The sequence below is a fragment of the Staurois parvus genome, unplaced genomic scaffold (genome assembly GCF_062004578.1).
Source record: "Staurois parvus isolate SC_StPar_1 unplaced genomic scaffold, SC_StPar_1.0 ptg003749l, whole genome shotgun sequence".
Taxonomy (NCBI): domain Eukaryota; kingdom Metazoa; phylum Chordata; class Amphibia; order Anura; family Ranidae; genus Staurois; species Staurois parvus.
Genome location: NW_028321545.1, coordinates 169,117 through 186,950, shown reverse-complemented (window position 1 = coordinate 186,950; position 17,834 = coordinate 169,117). Strand labels below are relative to the sequence as shown.

The window sequence follows — 17,834 nt, the reverse complement described above, 5'->3', positions numbered from 1 at the left end:
CCTTCGTGGGGTGGGGGGGGTCCCGGCTCGGTCGGGGGGGGTCCCGGTCCGGTGGGAGAATCGGTGTGAAATGTGTAGAAGGTCTCGGGCCCTCGGGGACCGGCAGAGGAAAGGATCCTTCGGAAATGACAGGAAAGGTTTGTCCTCAATGGCGCTTTTGTTTACTGTTTTCCTAGAAGGGGCCCCACTATATTTCATCTGTCAAACTGGCTTTTCTTAGGGCCAACAATGGCCGATTGTTTTCTCCGAAGGGGGGAAAGAAAACTGCAGGTCCCACAGACAGGAGAATTCCGTATTATGTTTTCCTGCCAAATTCCGATGTGTTTCCCTTCAACTCACAAAGGGCTCATAACTTACTGTCAAGTGTGAGGGAGCCACAATGCCCCAGTGTTGCCTGGTCGATCCGCCGCGCCGGACGCTGCAACGGCTGGCTGTGTGAGCGCCGAAGGGGGGCCACGCTGCTGTGTCACAAGGAAAAAGGGGGCCCCGGGCCGACCCCCGCCAGGCCCAACGCAACCCAGAGTCCCCGGCAGATTTTCGGAGGAGGGGGGGGGGGTTCGCCGGTCGGGATGCGGCGGGGGGGCGAAGGTCGGCCGGTTGGGACTTTACTAAACTGAATCTGCTTTTGTCGGCAGTGACTTCGGATCCTCGTGGCTCGGGACGGCGTGACATTTGGTATGCCATCCAGCTCTGAAGTCCTGACGAGCGTCATCGGGGAACGCAGTTCGGACGAGTGGAAGGACAGCCACTTACTGTAAGTAGACGAACTTTTATGACCCCTCTTGTAGCGCCGGGCTTTCATTGGTCTGTTGATGGCGGAACTTTATTCTCATTGGCGGCAGATTGTGATTGGAAACAAGACATAGTTATGGGGGCCATACATACGATTCTTCGTCCAAAAATCAAAAACGTTGTTCGCTCGGTAATCCGACGGCGCCATCAATGATTTTGAAAATCGGGCGGCCGAGTCATAAAGTTCTCCCCAGATAACAGGCGAGACTTCTTCCAGGTCACGTCTCTCGCGCGTATTCTCTTCGGAAAAACGATCGAACGATCGAACGATTTGACCATCGTGGAGTCGAAAATCGGTCGGTTTTCATGAATTTTACAACATGCGCAATCAAGGGGAGGAGCCACAAAAGTCAGCCGGTGCCACTGACCCCACTAACAGAGCGAAAATCAGCCGATTATTCTTTCGGATTAAAAATCGGTGCAATTCTGACCCGTGTATGGCCGGCATCAGTCTGGCTGAAAAAAGACAAAAGTCCATCCAGGTCAACTAAAAAAAAGTTATAATCCGACACCCACAGGTGATCCAGAGGAAGGAAAAATCCCAGCAAAGCACGATCCAATCTCCTCCTGCAGGGAAAAATTCCTTCCTGATCCCCCGAGAGGCAATCAGATATTCCCAGGATCAATATTCAGATATTCCCGGGATCAATATTCAGATATTCCCGGGATCAATATTCGGCTATTCCCGGGATCAATATTTGACTATTCCCGGGATCAATATTCGGATATTCCCGGGACCAATATTCGGATATTCCCGGGACCAATATTCGGATATTCCCGGGACCAATATTCGGATATTCCCGGGACCAATATTCGGATATTCCCGGGACCAATATTCGGATATTCCCGGGACCAATATTCGGATATTCCCGGGATCAATATTCAGATATTCCCGGGATCAATATTCGGATATTCCCGGGACCAATATTTGGCTATTCCCGGGATCAATATTTGGCTATTCCCGGGATCAATATTCGGCTATTCCCGGGATCAATATTCTGATATTCCCGGGATCAATATTTGGCTATTCCCGGGATCAATATTCGGCTATTCCCGGGATCAATATTCTGATATTCCCGGGATCAATATTCGGCTATTCCCGGGATCAATATTCAGATATTCCCGGGATCAATATTCGGATATTCCCGGGACCAATATTCGGATATTCCCGGGACCAATTTTCGGATATTCCCGGGACCAATATTCGGATATTCCCGGGATCAATAATCAGATATTCCCGGGACCAATATTCAGATATTCCCGGGACCAATATTCGGATATTCCCGGGACCAATATTCGGATATTCCCGGGACCAATATTCGGATATTCCCGGGACCAATATTCGGATATTCCCGGGATCAATATTCTGATATTCCCGGGATCAATATTTGGCTATTCCCGGGATCAATATTTGGCTATTCCCGGGATCAATATTCGGCTATTCCCGGGATCAATATGCTGATATTCCCGGGATCAATATTCTGATATTCCCCGGATCAATATTTAGATATTTCCGGGATCAATATTTGGATATTCCCTGGATCAATATTCTGATATTCCCCGGATCAATATTTGGATATTTCCGGGATCAATATTCTGATATTCCCGGGATCAATATTCTGATATTCCCGGGATCAATATTCTGATATTCCCGGGATCAATATTTGGATATTCCCGGGATCAATATTCTGATATTCCTGGGATCAATATTTGGATATTGATCCCGGAGGCCGCATGTTCGATGAGACGCGATGATGTCATTCAGAGGCCGCATGTTCGATGAGACGCGATGATGTCATTCAGAGGCCGCATGTTCGATGAGACGCGATGATGTCATTCAGAGGCCGCATGTTCGATGAGACGCGATGATGTCATTCAGAGGCCGCATGTTCGATGAGACGCGATGATGTCATTCAGAGGCCGCATGTTCGATGAGATGCGATGATGTCATTCAGAGGCCGCATGTTCGATGAGACGCGATGATGTCATTCAGAGGCCGCATGTTCGATGAGACACGATGATGTCATTCAGAGGCCGCATGTTCGATGAGACGCGATGATGTCATTCAGAGGCCGCATGTTCGATGAGACACGATGATGTCAATCAGAGGCTGCTTGTTCGATGAGACGCGATGATGTCATTCAGAGGCCGCATGTTCGATGAGACGCGATGATGTCATTCAGAGACCGCATGTTCGATGAGACGCGATGATGTCATTCAGAGGCCGCATGTTCGATGAGACGCGATGATGTCATTCAGAGGCCGCATGTTCGATGAGACGCGATGATGTCATTCAGAGGCCGCATTTCCCTCAGCGAGATGAATGAAGATTTGTACAGAATTGATACATTGTTATTAATATTCAGGATTTGTATGGCGCCAACAGACGGCGAAGCGCGGTACAAAGTCAGGGAGACAGTCCATACAATTGCAGGCAGGAGGGTCAGGTGACCACACACGGGCAGATCTGTGGACAATGCCGGCTGAGACAAATGTCCTCCAAACGTTCCTCAATGTTCTCTTTGATTCTCACATTCGATGTGAACGGAATTTCCTGAATGAAATCGACTTTCGCTGCGAGAAATTCGTTCCTTCGAGAAGAATGTTCCAATCCGGTTCCTTCGAATTCTCGTCTCATTGGTTAGAAAACGAACGTCAATCAGAGAATCAACGAAGGATCCAAAAACGAAATTCTACCAGCGAATGGACCTCGCGCACAGGAGCTTACAATCTAAAGGGGAGGGGCAAGTGACACAGTCATGGCTGAGATGAGGGAGAAAATAAACGTTTTAGGTGGAGGAGGGGTAGACTTACCTGAGGAGAGGAGTTTTAGGTGGAGGAGGGGTAGACTTACCCGAGGAGATGAGTTTTAGGTGGAGGAGAGGTAGACTTACCCGAGGAGATGAGTTTTAGGTGGAGGAGAGGTAGACTTACCTGAGGAGATGAGTTTTAGGTGGAGGTGGGGTAGACTTACCCGAGGAGAGGGAGTTTTAGGTGGAGGAGGGGTAGACTTACCCGAGGAGAGGAGTTTTAGGTGGAGGTGGGGTAGACTTACCCGAGGAGATGAGTTTTAGGTGGAGGAGAGGTAGACTTACCTGAGGAGATGAGTTTTAGGTGGAGGAGGGGTAGACTTACCCGAGGAGATGAGTTTTAGGTGGAGGAGAGGTAGACTTACCCGAGGAGAGGAGTTTTAGGTGGAGGAGGGGTAGACTTACCCGAGGAGAGGAGTTTTAGGTGGAGGAGAGGTAGACTTACCTGAGGAGAGGAGTTTTAGGTGGAGGAGGGGTAGACTTACCCGAGGAGAGGAGTTTTAGGTGGAGGAGAGGTAGACTTACCTGAGGAGAGGAGTTTTAGGTGGAGGAGGGGTAGACTTACCCGAGGAGATGAGTTTTAGGTGGAGGTGGGGTAGACTTACCTGAGGAGAGGAGTTTTAGGTGGAGGAGGGGTAGACTTACCCGAGGAGAGGAGTTTTAGGTGGAGGAGAGGTAGACTTACCCGAGGAGAGGAGTTTTAGGTGGAGGAGGGGTAGACTTACCCGAGGAGAGGAGTTTTAGGTGGAGGAGGGGTAGACTTACCCGAGGAGATGAGTTTTAGGTGGAGGAGAGGTAGACTTACCCGAGGAGAGGAGTTTTAGGTGGAGGAGGGGTAGACTTACCCGAGGAGAGGAGTTTTAGGTGGAGGAGAGGTAGACTTACCTGAGGAGAGGAGTTTTAGGTGGAGGAGGGGTAGACTTACCCGAGGAGATGAGTTTTAGGTGGAGGTGGGGTAGACTTACCTGAGGAGAGGAGTTTTAGGTGGAGGAGGGGTAGACTTACCCGAGGAGAGGAGTTTTAGGTGGAGGAGAGGTAGACTTACCCGAGGAGAGGAGTTTTAGGTGGAGGAGGGGTAGACTTACCCGAGGAGATGAGTTTTAGGTGGAGGTGGGGTAGACTTACCCGAGGAGAGGAGTTTTAGGTGGAGGTGGGGTAGACTTACCCGAGGAGAGGAGTTTTAGGTGGAGGTGGGGTAGACTTACCTGAGGAGAGGAGTTTTAGGTGGAGGAGGGGTAGACTTACCTGAGGAGAGGAGTTTTAGGTGGAGGAGGGGTAGACTTACCGAGGAGATGAGTTTTAGGTGGAGGTGGGGTAGACTTACCCGAGGAGATGAGTTTTAGGTGGAGGTGGGGTAGACTTACCCGAGGAGAGGAGTTTTAGGTGGAGGTGGGGTAGACTTACCCGAGGAGAGGAGTTTTAGGTGGAGGTGGGGTAGACTTACCCGAGGAGATGAGTTTTAGGTGGAGGTGGGGTAGACTTACCCGAGGAGAGGAGTTTTAGGTGGAGGTGGGGTAGACTTACCCGAGGAGAGGAGTTTTAGGTGGAGGTGGGGTAGACTTACCCGAGGAGAGGAGTTTTAGGTGGAGGAGGGGTAGACTTACCCGAGGAGAGGAGTTTTAGGTGGAGGAGGGGTAGACTTACCCGAGGAGAGGAGTTTTAGGTGGAGGTGGGGTAGACTTACCCGAGGAGAGGAGTTTTAGGTGGAGGTGGGGTAGACTTACCCGAGGAGAGGAGTTTTAGGTGGAGGAGAGGTAGACTTACCCGAGGAGATGAGTTTTAGGTGGAGGAGGGGTAGACTTACCCGAGGAGATGAGTTTTAGGTGGAGGTGGGGTAGACTTACCCGAGGAGATGAGTTTTAGGTGGAGGTGGGGTAGACTTACCCGAGGAGATGAGTTTTAGGTGGAGGTGGGGTAGACTTACCCGAGGAGATGAGTTTTAGGTGGAGGTGGGGTAGACTTACCCGAGGAGATGAGTTTTAGGTGGAGGAGGGGTAGACTTACCTGAGGAGAGGAGTTTTAGGTGGAGGAGGGGTAGACTTACCTGAGGAGAGGAGTTTTAGGTGGAGGTGGGGTAGACTTACCCGAGGAGAGGAGTTTTAGGTGGAGGTGGGGTAGACTTACCCGAGGAGAGGAGTTTTAGGTGGAGGAGGGGTAGACTTACCCGAGGAGAGGAGTTTAGGTGGAGGAGGGGTAGACTTACCCGAGGAGATGAGTTTTAGGTGGAGGAGGGGTAGACTTACCTGAGGAGAGGAGTTTTAGGTGGAGGTGGGGTAGACTTACCCGAGGAGATGAGTTTTAGGTGGAGGTGGGGTAGACTTACCCGAGGAGAGGAGTTTTAGGTGGAGGAGGGGTAGACTTACCTGAGGAGAGGAGTTTTAGGTGGAGGAGGGGTAGACTTACCTGAGGAGATGAGTTTTAGGTGGAGGTGGGGTAGACTTACCTGAGGAGATGAGTTTTAGGTGGAGGAGGGGTAGACTTACCTGAGGAGTTTTTAGTGATCTCCTGATGGCATACAGAGTAGGATGGAGCTGGACAGATTGGGGGAGAGAGTTCCTGAGGATGGGAGAGGCTCTAGAGAAGTCCCGGAGATGAGTACAGGAGGAGGAGCGTTCCGATGTAGTGACAGTTGATGCGTTCCGATGTAGTGACAGTTGATGCGTTCCGATGTAGTGACAGTTGATGCGTTCCGATGTAGTGACAGTTGATGCGTTCCGATGTAGTGACAGTTGATGCGTTCCGATGTAGTGACAGTTGATGCGTCCGATGTAGTGACAGTTGATGCGTTCCGATGTAGTGACAGTCAGCTCTTCCTGACATGCTGATAGTTGAAGTGTTCCGAATGATTGGCAGTTGACGTGTTCTGATGTAGTACTGACAACTAATGTTTTGAATTCATGCCAGTTACATGTTCTGACAAAAGTGACAGTTGACGTGTTCTGATTTAATATCCGTTGACATGTTCTTATGTAGTGCGCCTGACAGGGTGATAGTGAATGTGTCCTGAATTAATGACAGTTGTAGTAGTGACAGTTAATGTGTTTTGAGTGACAGTTGCATGCTCTGACAAAGTGACAGTTGACATGTCAGTCTGCATGTTGTCAGGAGAAGGACAGCTTCCATCTGAGGTTTCTCACACAGGTGTTTGCAGAGTGCGTGCTCCTTCCTGAGTGATGGGAATATCTCAGCTCTGATGATCCGGAGACATACGGGGCCAGGAACCGCATGGAATTCCAGCGTTCGCTCCATCACATATGTACATACTTCGCTTAGCGTGTAACCCTCGCAGTGCCACACGGCACCGGACCCTCCCGGCCACACACGGGGAGGCACCTCTGCAGTCGGGGGCTTTGTGGTGAGTTAGGTGCGTTGGGACGTCGCGGTGCCAGTGATTTGGGTCCCCAGCAGCTCCGACACGCGTGCCGCGCCGCGCACCACAACGCTGGGTGACGATCGATCGTTCATTCATAGAGCGGAGCTGCACTCAGGTGGTCGGTCTGATGGCAGAATATTCGTCCAGATGCACATTTCATGTAAGATCGAACGCACAAGAATGTATTGGAAAAACAAATGAATGCGTCACGTGATCAGATTACACACCACGCAACGCACAGGAGCCGCAAAATGTCTACAGGTCCTGAATGTTGGATCGGTGACACCTCTCTGACACCATCGTCCCTCCGAGGTCAGGAAAGATCAGGAAATCCAGCTTTCATCGAGCTTGTATGTGGGATCTGCAGGTACATGAGATCCTTCACAGGTGTGTCTGACCTTTTCCTGAACTCCTCCTGATCTCCTCCTGACCTCACCCTGATCTCCTCCAGACCTCACCCTGATCTCCTCCTGACCTCCTCCAGACCTCACCCTGATCTCCTCCTGACCACTTCCTGATCTCCTCCTGACCACTTCCTGATCACTTCCTGATCTCACCCTGATCTCCTCCTGACCACTTCCTGATCTCCTCCTGACCACTTCCTGATCTCTTCCTGACTACTTTCTGACCTCCTCCTGACCACTTCCTGATCTCCTCCTGACCATTTCCTGACCACCTCCCCTGACCACTTCCCGATCTCCTCCTGACCATTTCCTGACCACCTCCCCTGACCACTTCCTGATCTCCTCCAGACCATTTCCTGACCACCTCCCCTGACCACTTCCTGATCTCCTCCTGACCATTTCCTGACCTACTTCTGACTGCTTTCTGACCTCCTCCTGACCACTACCTGATCTCCTGACTACTTCCTGACATCCTACTGACCATTTCCTGACCTCCTGACCACTTCCTGTCATCCTCCTGACTACTTCCTGACCTTCTCCTGACAGCCTCCTGACCTCCTCTTGACTACTTCCTGATCTCCTCCTGACCACTTACTGATTTCCTGAACTCCTGATCTCTTCCTGATCTCTTCCTGACCTCCTCCTGACCTCTTCCTGACTTCTTGACCTCCTCAGCTGTTCTGGCACCCCCTGGACTTGGATGTGATGAGGATACAGTTTGGCAATAATTGATTCCGGAGACGTTTGGAAGAGTAGAATGTTTTTTATTCTCAGCAGTGCAGACAATACATCCGCATTGCCCCCCCCCCCACGCTGCCCCCCCCTACACTGCCCCCCCTCCACACACTGCTCCCCCCCCCAGGCTGCCCCCCCCCACACTGCACCCCCCTCCACACACTGCACCCCCCGCGTTGGCCCCCCACACACACTGCCCCCCCACACACTACCCCCCCTGCATTGTCCCCCCCCCACACACAACGCCCCCCTGCATTGTCCCCCCCCACACACTGCCCCCCTGAATTGTCCCCCCCCACACACACACTGCCCCCCCTGCATTGTCCCCCCATCCCCTGCCTGTCTGGTCATGTTGGCAGGTGTTGTAATGTCACTGCATGTGCAGCGGCGCAGTGTGAGGAATGCTGTGTACACAGTGCAGCTCGCAGACTCCCATTTTACGTGTCCCAACAGAATGCAGGACAGAGGACACGTCAGGAAGACACGGATCACGTCGCCTGGGGGCTGCAACATGTCACATCTCCATTGTCCTCCATTGTAATCCACCAGCTGTTGTGGGCGCTGCGCCAGGAGGGGTGCAGGAGGGGAAACAGCATTGGATGGAGATTTGAAGCGAGGGCCAATCTGACCACAGACTGAACAATCCAAGGGCCAATCCACCTAGAAGTGATCGGTGGTGGGAGGAGCCATGTTATTTCATCCAATGACTATTCATATCTTCTGGGGACTCAGTGATAACATTTCCGTCCAATCACAGCTTCAGGGAGTCCCCACCCACCTCAGGATCCTGCCATCCACAGATTACAACATCCCCTATCTATGGGAGCCCCTCATAGTGACCCCAGCAATGCCGGGAGGAATGGTTTGAGCCCCTCATAGTGACCCCAGGAATGCCGGGAGGAATGGTGGGAACCCCTCATAGTGGCCCCAGCAATGGTGGGAGGAATGGTGGGAGCCCCCTCATAGTGACCCCAGCAATGGTGGGAGCCCCTCATAGTGACCCCAGCAATGGTGGGAGCCCCTCATAGTGACCCCAGGAATGCCGGGAGGAATGGTGGGAACCCCTCATAGTGACCCCAGGAATGCCGGGAGGAATGGTGGGAACCCCTCATAGTGACCCTAGCAATGGTGGGAGCCCCTCATAGTGACCCCAGGAATGCCGGGAGGAATGGTGGGAACCCCTCATAGTGACCCCAGCAATGCCGGGAGGAATGGTGGGAACCCCTCATAGTGACCCTAGCAATGGTGGGAGCCCCTCATAGTGACCCCAGGAATGCCGGGAGGAATGGTGGGAACCCCTCATAGTGACCCCAGCAATGCCGGGAGGAATGGTTTGAGCACCTCATAGTGACCCCAGGAATGGTGGGAGCCCCTCATAGTGACCCCAGCAATACCAGGAGGAATGGTGGGAGCCCCTCATAGTGACCCCAGCAATGCCGGGAGGAATGGTGGGAGCCCCTCATAGTGACCCCAGGAATGGTGGGAGCCCCTCATAGTGACCCCAGCAATACCGGGAGGAATGGTGGGAGCCCCTCATAATGACCTCAGCAATACCGGGAGGAATGGTGGGAGCCCCTCATAGTGGCCCCAGCAATGCCGGGAGGAATGGTGGGAGCCCCTCATAGTGACCTCAGCAATGCCACATGGAATGGTGGGAGCCCCTCATAGTGTCCCCAGCAATGGCGGGAGGAATGGTGGGAGCCCCTCATAGTGTCCCCAGCAATGGCGGGAGGAATGGTGGGAGCACCTCATAGTGTCCCCAGCAATGGCGGGAGGAATGGTGGGAGCCCCTCATAGTGACCCCAGCAATGCCGGGAGGAATGGTGGGAGCCCCTCATAGTGACCCCAGGAATGGTTTGAGCCCCTCATAGTGACCCCAGGAATGCCGGGAGGAATGGTGGGAGCCCCTCATAGTGGCCCCAGCAATGGCGGGAGGAATGGTGGGAGCCCCTCATAGTGTCCCCAGCAATGGCGGGAGGAATGGTGGGAGCCCCTCATAGTGACCCCAGCAATGGCGGGAGGAATGGTGGGAGCCCCTCATAGTGGCCCCAGCAATGGCGGGAGGAATGGTGGGAGCCCCTCATAGTGTCCCCAGCAATGGCGGGAGGAATGGTGGGAGCCCCTCATAGTGACCCCAGCAATGCCGGGAGGAATGGTGGGAGCCCCTTATAGTGACCCCAGCAATGCCGGTAGGAATGGTGGGAGCCCCTCATAGTGACCCCAGCAATGCCAGATGGAATGGTGGGAGCCCCTCATACCGACCCCAGCAATGCCGGGAGGAATGGTGGGAACCCCTCTTAGTGACCCCAGCAATGCCGGGAGGAATGGTGGGAGCCCCTCATAGTGACCCCAGCAATGCCGGGTGGAATCGCCCGTCTAACGCCCGTACTAAAGCCTCTTATCGCCCGTCTAACGCCCGTACTAAAGCCTCGTATCGCCCATCTAACGCCCGTACTAAAGCCTCGTATCGCCCATCTAACGCCCGTACTAAAGCCTCGTATCGCCCGTCTAACGCCCGTACTAAAGCCTCGTATCGCCCGTCTAACGCCCGTACTAAAGCCTCGTATCGCCCGTCTAACGCCCTTACTAAAGCCTCGTATCGCCCGTCTAACTCCTGTACTAAAGCCTCGTATCGCCCGTCTAACGCCCGTACTAAAGCCTCGTATCGCCCGTCTAACGCCCGTACTAAAGCCTCGTATCGCCCGTCTAACGCCCGTACTAAAGCCTCGTATCGCCCGTCTAACGCCCGTACTAAAGCCTCGTATCGCCCGTCTAACGCCCGTACTAAAGCCTCGTATCGCCCGTCTAACGCCCGTACTAAAGCCTCGTATCGCCCATCTAACGCCCGTACTAAAGCCTCGTATCGCCCGTCTAACGCCCGTACTAAAGCCTCGTATCGCCCGTCTAACGCCCGTACTAAAGCCTCGTATCGCCCGTACTAAAGCCTCGTATCGCCCGTCTAACGCCCGTACTAAAGCCTCGTATCGCCCGTCTAACGCCCGTACTAAAGCCTCGTATCGCCCGTCTAACGCCCGTACTAAAGCCTCGTATCGCCCGTCTAACGCCCTTACTAAAGCCTCGTATCGCCCGTCTAACTCCTGTACTAAAGCCTCGTATCGCCCGTCTAACGCCCGTACTAAAGCCTCGTATCGCCCGTCTAACGCCCGTACTAAAGCCTCGTATCGCCCGTCTAACGCCCGTACTAAAGCCTCGTATCGCCCGTCTAACGCCCGTACTAAAGCCTCGTATCGCCCGTCTAACGCCCGTACTAAAGCCTCGTATCGCCCGTCTAACGCCCGTACTAAAGCCTCGTATCGCCCATCTAACGCCCGTACTAAAGCCTCGTATCGCCCGTCTAACGCCCGTACTAAAGCCTCGTATCGCCCGTCTAACGCCCGTACTAAAGCCTCGTATCGCCCGTACTAAAGCCTCGTATCGCCCGTCTAACGCCCGTACTAAAGCCTCGTATCGCCCGTCTAACGCCCGTACGAACCCTATAGGGGCGTTTTTGAAGAGTTAGAAATGTAGCCTCTAATAGGAAGCTGTGAGGAGACCACTGACCTGTAACAAGCATGTAGCCAGTGAATCTGCAGGAAAACCTGAGTTGTGTATGTATGCATCATCGAAATCATTGCAGTTGATGGCAGCCAGGCGATTGGCATTTTCGGACACGGGTCAGCTGCGGCAGATATTCCTTGATGGCAGATTTATTGGAAGAGGTTCTGCAGCAGCTGTGCGGGTCTGGCAGGGATCCGGCCAATCGGGAGGTGCGTGTCGTTTATTTTGTAGCCGTGTTGTTGGTGACAGGAATAGCGTGGAACACTGGAGCCCCGTCACCCGATCCCGGCACCTCCATGGGACAATATTGGTGTCACCGTGTGCGGCCGGAATGTTTGGCTCAGGAATTGTTCTGCTGATAATCTTACATCACGCACCTCCATCCCTGCACTGCCGCCCCGTGACTGCGACATACGGGGGGGGGGGGTCGCATTTCCACAGAGCCATCTATGGGCGGAACAATGCCATGAGGGGCCGCAGACCCGCTCCCCACCCTGTGCGCCCCCCATGGAGCAATCCTTACAGCTCTGCTTATTGGGCGATAACATCATGACGTCATAACGTTCGATAACACAGTCACACAAATGAGCCGCAGACCCGCTCCCCACCCTGTACGCCCCCCATGGAGCAATCCTTCCAGCTCTGCTTATTGGGCGATAACGTCATGACGTCAAAACGTCATAACGTTCGATAACACAGTCACACAAATGAGCCGCAGATCTGCTCCCCACCCTGTGCGCCCCCCATGGAGCAATCCTTCCAGCTCTGCTTATTGGGCGATAACGTCATGACGTCAAAACGTCATAACGTCCGACAACACAGTCACACAAATGAGCCGCAGACCCGCTCCCCACCCTGCAGCAGTTTTCTACATGGAGACCTCTCCCAATATATCTGTCAGTTAGGGGAGACCTGCACTGGTTTCTGTTTCACTCTGAGATACACCTGAATCAGGCTAGTTGAGCGGTAGTCAGCCATGTTGGGGGTGTAGCATATCTCATATATTATGATGGTGTTCAGTGGTCGGTCATGTTGGGGGTGTAGCGTCTCCTATATAATATGATGGTGTCCAGTGGTCGGCCATGTTGGGGGTGTAGCATATCTCATATATTATGATGGTGTCCAGTGGTTGGCCATGTTGGGGGTGTAGCGTCTCCCATATATTGTGATGGTGTCCAGTGGTCGGCCATGTTGGGGGTGTAGCGTCTTCTATATAATATGATGGTGTTCAGTGGTTGGTCATGTTGGGGGTGTAGCATCTCCCATATATTATGATGGTGTCCAGTGGTCGGCCATGTTGGGGGTGTAGCGTCTCCCATATAATATTATGGTGTCCAGTGGTCGGCCATGTTGGGGGTGTAGCATCTCCTATATAATATGATGGTGTCCAGTGGTTGGTAATGTTGGGGGTGTAGCGCCTCCTATATAATATTATGGTGTCCAGTGGTCGGCCATGTTGGGGGTGTAGCACCTCCTATATAATATGATGGTGTCCAGTGGTCGGCCATGTTGGGGGTGTAGCGTCTCCTATATAATATGATGGTGTTCAGTGGTCGGCCATATTGGGTTGTAGCGTCTCCTATATATTATGATGGTGTCCAGTGGTCAGCCATGTTGGGGGTGTAGCGTCTCCTATATATTATGATGGTGTTCAGTGGTCGGCCATGTTGGGGGTGTAGCGTCTCCTATATATTATGATGGTGTCCAGTGGTCGGCCATGTTGGGGGTGTAGCGTCTTTTAAATAATATGATGGTGTCCAGTGGTCGGCCATGTTGGGGGTGTAGTGTCTCCTATATACTATGATGGTGTCCAGTGGTCGACCATGTTGGGGGTGTAGCATCTCCCATATATTATGATGGTGTCCAGTGGTCGGCCATGTTGGGGGTGTAGCATCTCCTATATAATATGATGGTGTTCAGTGGTTGGTCATGTTGGGGGTGTAGCGCCTCCTATATAATATTATGGTGTCCAGTGGTCGGCCATGTTGGGGGTGTAGCACCTCCTATATAATATTATGGTGTTCAGTGGTCGGCCATGTTGGAGGTGTAGCGTCTCCTATATAATATGATGGTGTTCAGTGGTTGGTCATGTTGGGGGTGTAGCGCCTCCTATATAATATGATGGTGTCCAGTGGTTGGCCATGTTGGGGGTGTAGCGCCTCCTATATAATATGATGGTGTCCAGTGGTCGGCCATGTTGGGGGTGTAGCATCTCCCATATATTATGATGATTTTCAGTGGTCGGCCATGTTGGGGGTGTAGCGTCTCCTATATAATATGATGGTGTCCAGTGGTCGGCCATGTTGGGGGTGTAGCATCTCCTATATGATATGATGGTGTCCAGTGGTCGGCCATGTTGGGGGTGTAGCGTCTTTTAGATAATATGATGGTGTCCAGTGGTCGGCCATGTTGGGGGGTGTAGCGTCTCCCATATACTATGATGGTGTCCAGTGGTCGACCATTTTGGGGGTGTAGCTTCTCCTATATAATATGATGGTGTTCAGTGGTCGGTCATGTTGGGGGTGTAGCGTCTCCTATATAATATGATGGTGTTCAGTGGTCGGCCATGTTGGGGGTGTAGCGTTTCCCATATATTATGATGGTGTCCAGTGGTCGGCCATGTTGGGGGTGTAGCGTCTCCTATATAATATGATGGTGTCCAGTGGTTGGCCATGTTGGGGGTGTAGCGCCTCCTATATAATATGATGGTGTCCAGTGGTTGGCCATGTTGGGGGTGTAGCGCCTCCTATATAATATGATGGTGTCCAGTGGTTGGCCATGTTGGGGGTGTAGCGTCTCCTATATAATATGATGGTGTCCAGTGGTCGGCCATGTTGGGGGTGTAGCGCCTCCTATATATTATGATGGTGTCCAGTGGTCGGCCATGTTGGGGGTGTAGCGTCTCCCATATAATATGATGGTGTCCAGTGGTCGGCCATGTTGGGGGTGTAGCGCCTCCTATATAATATGATGGTGTCCAGTGGTCGGCCATGTTGGGGGTGTAGCGTCTCCCATATATTATGATGGTGTCCAGTGGTCGGCCATGTTGGGGGTGTAGCGTCTCCCATATATTATGATGGTGTCCAGTGGTCGGCCATGTTGGGGGTGTAGCGTCTTTTAGATAATATGATGGTGTCCAGTGGTCGGCCATGTTGGGGGGTGTAGCGCCTCCTATATAATATGATGGTGTCCAGTGGTCGACCATTTTGGGGGTGTAGCTTCTCCTATATAATATGATGGTGTTCAGTGGTCGGTCATGTTGGGGGTGTAGCGTCTCCTATATAATATGATGGTGTTCAGTGGTCGGCCATGTTGGGGGTGTAGCGTTTCCCATATATTATGATGGTGTCCAGTGGTCGGCCATGTTGGGGGTGTAGCGTCTCCTATATATTATGATTGTGTCCAGTGATCGGCCATGTTGGGGGTGTAGTGTCTCCTATATAATATGATGGTGTCCAGTGGTCGTCCATGTTGGGGGTGTAGCGTCTCCTATATAATATGATGGTGTCCAGTGGTTGGCCATGTTGGGGGTGTAGCGTCTCCTATATAATATGATGGTGTCCAGTGGTCGGCCATGTTGGGGGTGTAGTGCCTCCTATATAATATGATGGAGTCCAGTGGTCGGCCATGTTGGGGGTGTAGCGCCTCCTATATATTATGATGGTGTCCAGTGGTCGGCCATGTTGGGGGTGTAGCGCCTCCTATATAATATGATGGTGTCCAGTGGTCGGCCATGTTGGGGGTGTAGCGCCTCCTATATAATATGATGGTGTCCAATGGTTGGCCATGTTGGGGGTGTAGCGTCTCCCATATATTATGATGGTGTCCAGTGGTCGGCCATGTTGGGGGTGTAGCGCCTCCTATATATTATGATGGTGTCCAGTGGTCGGCCATGTTGGGGGTGTAGCGTCTCCTATATATTATGATGGTGTTCAGTAGTCGGCCATGTTGGGGGTGTAGCGCCTCCTATATAATATGATGGTGTCCAGTGGTCGGCCATGTTGGGAGTGTAGCGCCTCCTATATATTATGATGGTGTCTAGTGGTCGGCCATGTTGGGGGTGTAGCGTCTCCCATATATTATGATGGTGTCCAGTGGTCGGCCATGTTGGGGGTGTAGCGCCTCCTATATAATATGATGGTGTCCAGTAGTCGGCCATGTTGGGGGTGTAGCGCCTCCTATATAATATGATGGTGTCCAGTGGTCGGCCATGTTGGGAGTGTAGCGCCTCCTATATATTATGATGGTGTCTAGTGGTCGGCCATGTTGGGGGTGTAGTGTCTCCTATATATTATGATGGTGTCCAGTGGTCGGCCATGTTGGGGGTGTAGCGTCTCCTATATATTATGATGGTGTTCAGTAGTCGGCCATGTTGGGGGTGTAGCGCCTCCTATATAATATGATGGTGTCCAGTGGTCGGCCATGTTGGGGGTGTAGCGTCTCCCATATATTATGATGGTGTCCAGTGGTCGGCCATGTTGGGGGTGTAGCGCCTCCTATATAATATGATGGTGTCCAATGGTTGGCCATGTTGGGGGTGTAGCGTCTCCCATATATTATGATGGTGTCCAGTGGTCGGCCATGTTGGGAGTGTAGCGCCTCCTATATATTATGATGGTGTCCAGTGGTCGGCCATGTTGGGGGTGTAGCGTCTCCCATATATTATGATGGTGTCCAGTGGTCGGCCATGTTGGGGGTGTAGCGCCTCCTATATATTATGATGGTGTCCAGTGGTCGGCCATGTTGGGGGTGTAGCGTCTCCTATATATTATGATGGTGTTCAGTAGTCGGCCATGTTGGGGGTGTAGCGCCTCCTATATAATATGATGGTGTCCAGTGGTCGGCCATGTTGGGAGTGTAGCGCCTCCTATATATTATGATGGAGTCCAGTGGTCGGCCATGTTGGGGGTGTAGCGTCTCCCATATATTATGATGGTGTCCAGTGGTCGGCCATGTTGGGGGTGTAGCGCCTCCTATATAATATTATGGTGTCCAGTGGTCGGCCATGTTGGGGGTGTAGCGCCTCCTATATATTATGATGGTGTCCAGTGGTCGGCCATGTTGGGGGTGTAGCGTCTCCTATATATTATGATGGTGTTCAGTAGTCGGCCATGTTGGGGGTGTAGCGCCTCCTATATAATATGATGGTGTCCAGTGGTCGGCCATGTTGGGAGTGTAGCGCCTCCTATATATTATGATGGAGTCCAGTGGTCGGCCATGTTGGGGGTGTAGCGTCTCCCATATATTATGATGGTGTCCAGTGGTCGGCCATGTTGGGGGTGTAGCGCCTCCTATATAATATGATGGTGTCCAGTGGTCGGCCATGTTGGGGGTGTAGCGCCTCCTATATAATATGATGGTGTTCAGTGGTCGGCCATGTTGGGGGTGTAGCGCCTCCTATATAATATTATGGTGTCCAGTGGTCGGCCATGTTGGGGGTGTAGCGCCTCCTATATATTATGATGGTGTCCAGTGGTCGGCCATGTTGGGGGTGTAGCGTCTCCTATATATTATGATGGTGTTCAGTAGTCGGCCATGTTGGGGGTGTAGCGCCTCCTATATAATATGATGGTGTCCAGTGGTCGGCCATGTTGGGAGTGTAGCGCCTCCTATATATTATGATGGAGTCCAGTGGTCGGCCATGTTGGGGGTGTAGCGCCTCCTATATACAGTGTACTAGAATTGTATGACGCTCATGTCCAGGGATCAGGTGGTGTTCACACTGTGGTGGTCAGTGGGTTCTGTTTCCTTTTTTTCGGCGCGGTTTCCATGTAGGGTTACTGTTCTCGCAGTTTATTCTCGTATGTCGTCTTGGCTCATCATTGTCGGTATAAATCCCACATCCACTTGTGCTGAAGATGTCTCAACAAACCTGTCAGCGGAACTTCTATTGTAACTGGCGGCGTTCCCAGCGTCTGTAGTGCAGTGCATGCTGGGGGATCTCCAACACTTTAGCAGCACGACCGGCAAGAATTTCAAGTTGGTTGGTGGATGCACCCCTCCCCCTCCTCATGCCCACCAAAAATAGTTCCTAATGTTGCATTGATGTGGAGTTGGAGGGGGGAGAGTGCGCGTCCGCGTGTTCGGGGGCAGGGCGCCATTGCCGCGTGGAGGATTTCAGTAAATAAATCACCTTTTTGGTCAATATTTTCCCTCTTTGTA

At 52.4% G+C, this 17,834-nt stretch overlaps 1 protein-coding gene across 1 annotated transcript in view; it reads left to right on the top strand.

Moving 5' to 3' along the window:
* Nucleotides 1-605: 605 nt before the first annotated feature.
* LOC149427450 (transcription factor Sox-6-like) overlaps nt 606-17,834 on the top strand; it is a gene marked incomplete at its 3' end in the record, with an annotated part of 177,594 nt that continues 160,365 nt past the window's right edge. Inside the window, exon 1 of the mRNA XM_089668017.1 lies at nt 606-754. Coding sequence (XP_089524143.1) covers nt 678-754 — 77 coding nt within the window. The remainder of the gene's footprint in view (nt 755-17,834) is intronic.